This window comes from Terrapene carolina, unplaced genomic scaffold, assembly GCF_002925995.2.
Source record: "Terrapene carolina triunguis isolate 2854851 unplaced genomic scaffold, T_m_triunguis-2.0 Scaffold194, whole genome shotgun sequence".
Taxonomy (NCBI): Eukaryota; Metazoa; Chordata; order Testudines; family Emydidae; genus Terrapene; species Terrapene triunguis.
The window spans coordinates 5,600,529-5,605,168 of NW_020664545.1; the positions used below are offsets into that span (position 1 = coordinate 5,600,529).

The 4,640-nt window shown below is 57.2% G+C and overlaps 1 protein-coding gene across 1 annotated transcript; it reads left to right on the forward strand.

Moving 5' to 3' along the window:
- Nucleotides 1–256: 256 nt before the first annotated feature.
- Nucleotides 257–4,361, forward strand: PRSS57 (serine protease 57). The gene is made up of 5 exons (XM_024204369.2): nucleotides 257–326; nucleotides 1,141–1,294; nucleotides 1,643–1,787; nucleotides 3,249–3,509; nucleotides 4,162–4,361. The coding sequence occupies exons 1-5, from the start codon at nucleotides 284–286 to the stop codon at nucleotides 4,312–4,314; spliced, it is 756 nt and encodes a 251-aa protein (XP_024060137.2). The 5' UTR covers nucleotides 257–283; the 3' UTR covers nucleotides 4,315–4,361.
- The last annotated feature ends 279 nt before the right edge of the window (nucleotides 4,362–4,640 follow it).

A 4,640-nucleotide genomic window follows, 5' to 3' on the forward strand; every position in this document is an offset into this window, starting at 1 on the left:
TTTGTGTGTCTAAATCGCCCCCCTGCCATTGCATGTACCCTGAGGTTTCTCCCTTTGGGCTCTTCCCGCAGGGGCCGGGAGAAGGGATTGCACAAGCCCGCAAACCGAAGAGGAACCAAGTCGAGCAGGGCAGGCCGAGAGCCGAGCGGCAACCTAGCTATGTGGGATAGTGGCACTGCAAGACCCTCCCACGCCCTCCGGGCTTACTTAACCCTCTCCCCCAGAGCCTCAGCCATCAGCACTCACCATCCTCCCCCAGCGTGAAAGAGCAAAGAGAGAGAGCATGGGGAATACCAGCCTGCTGCTCCTTATGCTCATCCCGGCAGGTAAAGGAAAACAGACTATGATGCCCCTCTGGGGGAGTAGGGGTTGGTGGGGAGGACCCATGAGGCGAGGGTGTCTGAGCTCAGGAGCTCCTGGGCTGAGCAAGTAGATGCTGAGAAGCGGCAGGGCAGCTGCTGTGGGTGGCTAAGTATAGGAGGAAGCATGGCCTAGTGGTTAGGGTGTCAACCTGGGTTCAATGCCTAGCACTGTCTCAGATGCACTGGGTGACCTTGGGCAAGTTGCTTCAGCTCTGTGCCTCGGTTTCCCTGGTGTAAAAGGAGGGACGAGAGCCCTGCCTCCCAGGGAGGTGTGACGAGAAATGCTTTAAATGTCAAGCAGCGTTCTGACAATTGCCATGGACTTCAGTGGGGCCAGGACTTCCCTGCGTGTAAGTACCTAGAGAGAGGTCTGATCTCATGTCCTCCACCTGGGTCTGGGCGCCAGGAATGGCTGAGCTTTAACCCCAGTGTCTTCCCCGTGACCTTGGGTGTGTGTAGGGTCTGTGCCGCAGACTGGGGGAGAGATGTCACCTCCCCACCAGTGGGTACAGCCCCTAGGGAAGTGAATGGAGCTGCGCCCACGTGTGCGAGACTCGGATTTGACCCCTAGGGGGCGACTCGTCTGAGTCAGGGTTGCACAATCCAGCCCCTGGTGCGTCCCCCCCAGTGCTCTGACCCAGCCATTCCCACAGCCCTGTGGGTCCCAGGATAATCCTAGCTGCTCCTTTGGGAATCCTTGCCTAGCCCCACCCCGAGATCATCCATTTTGGAGGATGGATTCTTTCCCCCCAAAAAACAGCTGTTTGGTTTGGGACAGGTGCCCTGGGGAGCTGGATTATCGGGGGGAAGGAAGTCAAGCCCCATTCCCGGCCCTACATTGCTTCCATCCAGCTGGATGGCCGACATGTCTGCGGGGGATTCCTGGTCTGGCGCAAGTGGGTGATGACGGCGGCTCACTGTGTGATTCCCAGGTAAGTCCCGGTGCTTCGGGGGACCCCTGATGGCTGCATTCCCCGAGGATGTGAAATAAACCCTGCTCCCCTGACATTCACTGCAAGGGGCAGAGGAGAGCCTGCCCCATGGCTCAGCTCAGGGACCTTCCCAGGAGCCCTTAGCCTAGCCCAACAAAACTGAAGCACCTCGCTGAAATCTCTACCCTCACTGGGGACACAGGTTCAAATCCCAGGAGAGGCAGCTCAGCCCCTGCCCCTTTCGGGTGGGCATGCCCCCCATTTTGTGCTCCCGGCCCCTTATTCTCTCTAGTCTGTTCCTGGCTACAGCCCCGTGCTGATGTCAATCCCTCTCGCTGTGCGTTTCAGACATTCCCCCGCCGTGCGCGTCGTGCTGGGGGCTCACTCCCTGAAACACCAGGAGGCCTCTCAGCAGATCTTCAGCATCCGGGAATCCGTCATGCACCCGCACTTCAACGCCCGGACGGTCCACAATGACATCCGCATGCTGGAAGTGAGTTGCCCTTGTCACCTTTGATCCCTGGGGGAAAGAGAGAAGCTCACAACCCTGATGCAAACCTCCAGCTGCTCCAAAACTCTCAGAGTTTAGAGCAAATTTTCTTTTGGGGGTCCAACCTTACACAGGGGACAGGAACCAAACTCCCATCTTCTGCTCCTTACCCTTCCATCCCCCACCCCCACTGGAAAATCAGGCTCAACTTGCCCCCTGGTATGACCACCATACTAAAGCCAGCAGAAGTCACAGCAGGGCTGAATTGGACCCACCGCAGCAAACGCCAACCAGAGGGGTAAATGACTCATCTGTTGATGTCCCATTCACATTAAGAGTGCAGCCTACAGAGCGGGGAGGCAGGTATTTGTATGGGGCGCAGATCAGAGCCACTCAAAGCTGGTGGGTTCAAAGGAACTTGAGTGGTTTGCATTGGCCGTAGGTGAGGCTGTGGGGGAGGAGGTGAAACACAGGGACAAAAATGGAGTAGGTTTCACTGTCACGGTGCAATCCCCGCTGTCCCCCTTCCAGAGTCTGTTGTGATAGAAATGCCCGGGCTCCCCGGGACGCAGCAAGGGGCATTGCTGATGGCAGCAGTGGGACAGCCCGCCACAGTTCTCCAGCAGCAGGACAGAAGCAGCCCCAGTACCAGCCCCTGTCTCCTGGGTGAAGGTGGCACAGGACGTGGGATGTGGGTCAGAACAGGCGGAATGGAAAAAATCAGTCACTTGCCACCTTTGCATTGGAATGAGGACATCTCCTGAAAGGAATAACTAAATCAGCCACTAGGTGGCACTACAGCCCTGCTGCAAGTCTGGGGGGCTTTAGTGGAGTTGCCCCCGCTTTCCAGCCAGGCTGGGTCAGGGTTTGGCCCCTGGCGTGTGCAGGGAGGCAGGGAGCAGAGGCTCTGAAGGATGGATGGCTGCGCCATCGCTGGCTTGACCCGAACCCCGCAGCGATCACATTCGACGCGTTCTCCTTGCGTGACATCTAGTCAGCAAACGGGAGCCGCTGGGTAAACTGCAGGGGCCGTTGCTTTCAACAGCATGTGATGCTGAGACTGGCTCCTGGGCATTCGAAGAGGCAAAACCAGAGCTGGGGGGGGGGTGGATAAACCAAGAAATGGGACTGTGTTTGTATCACAGCCCCCCCAGCAGCGATTGAAGCCAGGGCCTGCGGGAAGCAGGCACCTGTCCTGCCCGCTCCACTAGCTAGGGGGACAGCAATAGGCTCATAACCCTCTTTACATAGACTCTCAGGGTTGGAAGGGACCTCGGGAGGTCATCTAGTCCAACCCCCTGCTCAAAGCAGGACCAACCCCAACTAAATCATCCCAGCCAGGGCTTTGTCAAGCCTGGCCTTAAAAACCTCTAAGGAAGGAGATTCCAGATTCAGCCACTAGCACCCAAGACAGGCGCCCCCCCCGAGTATTAACATGGGTCACGTTTGCTCTCGTCTCCCCAGCTGAACAAGTCGGCCACCTTTAACCAGTTTGTGAAGCGGATCAGCCTCCCCCGACCCAACATCGACCTCCCTCCTGGGGTCGTCTGCAGAGTGCTGGGCTGGGGCGACACCTCCAATTTTGGCACCATCCCCACCGAGCTCAGGGAGACCAAGACGACCATCGTGGACAGGAAGATCTGCAATGCGCTGTGGGTGGGTCACGTCAACAAGGACATGCTGTGCGCCGCCAGCCTTAACAGCACCCTCCAGGGGGTCTGCTCGGTAAGCGCTTTCTCCTCCTCCAGGCGCCCCTGCTGAGCCCACGCTGCCAGACCCAGCTTTGGAGGGAAGCCTGAAGCTGCTTCCGGTGACAGTCCATAGCTGGGGCTGTGATCTTCCCCCCGGTAGTGCCTTGGCCGTGCCAGCCATGACACCTGCAGTACCAGTACCATGCCCGCTCCGATTCCAACGCTGAAGTTCTCCTCCTGGTTCAATCAGTTCCAGCCAGAACTCCGAGTTTCCTTCCAGTTCCCAGTCACCCAAGTGGTTTTTAGACCAGTATTGTGGAATAGTGCCCTGTTCCACATTCACCACAACACCAAGCCGTGCCTGGTAAGGCTACTGCCACAGAAACTTTCCCCACACCGGGGGCTTGCTGTTTGGAGTGCAGGCAGCAGCGCTGTCTCTCTGGAGGCCAGGCCAGGAGTCAGGGGAATAGGGAGCCAGAGAGAACCCCAGGGTCTGTCTGTGTCCAGAAGCCTCATTCAGTAAAGAACCCCCTTTATATTCACTGCAATCCAGTCCTGACCCTTCTCTTCTGCCTAGGGTGATACAGGGCCAGCTCCAGGCTTAGGTTTGATTTCCTGAGACTTTCCTCTTCCTCCAGACTTAGCCAGTCTCATCCCGTGCTAACAGGTTTCCTCTTGCATTGTAGGGGGACTCCGGGGGCCCCCTCATCTGTGGGGGCAGAGTACACGGCATAGTCTCCTTCTCCGGGCAGCGGTGTGGGAATCGCAGGTACCCAGACATCTACACTCGGATTTCCAAGTACATCTCCTGGGTCCACGACGTACTGAAGCGCTTTTAATACTGGAGACGAGAGCTCCGGGGGCTCCTTGTGTGACAGGGATTCTGAAGAGGGGGAAGTTGGGACTAAGAAAAAGAGGGAGGGATCTTTCTCTGTTGGGCAGTTAATGTGTGTTTCATTATAAAGTCTATGGGGTCTGGTGTTTAGGATGGGGGGGGAAATGTGCATCAAGACGCATGAATTCTGTTCCCAGCTCTGAGGGGCATGTGGTTTGGGGCAACTAGCAGTTGGGGCTTCTGTGTTTTATTCCTACTTGGCCACTGACTGAGTCCCTTACTCACACTGTGCCTCAGTTTCCCCATCTGTAACATGGGGAGAAAGGTACC

Excerpts from the sequence above, each read along its gene's own strand:
- PRSS57 (XM_024204369.2), top strand. The coding sequence starts at position 284 with ATGGGGAATACCAGCCTGCTGCTCCTTATGCTCATCCCGGCAG. Across the intron at positions 1,295-1,642 it reads GCTCACTGTGTGATTCCCAG|ACATTCCCCCGCCGTGCGCG; the intron begins GTAAGTCCCGGT and ends TGTGCGTTTCAG. Across the intron at positions 3,510-4,161 it reads CCCTCCAGGGGGTCTGCTCG|GGGGACTCCGGGGGCCCCCT; the intron begins GTAAGCGCTTTC and ends CTTGCATTGTAG.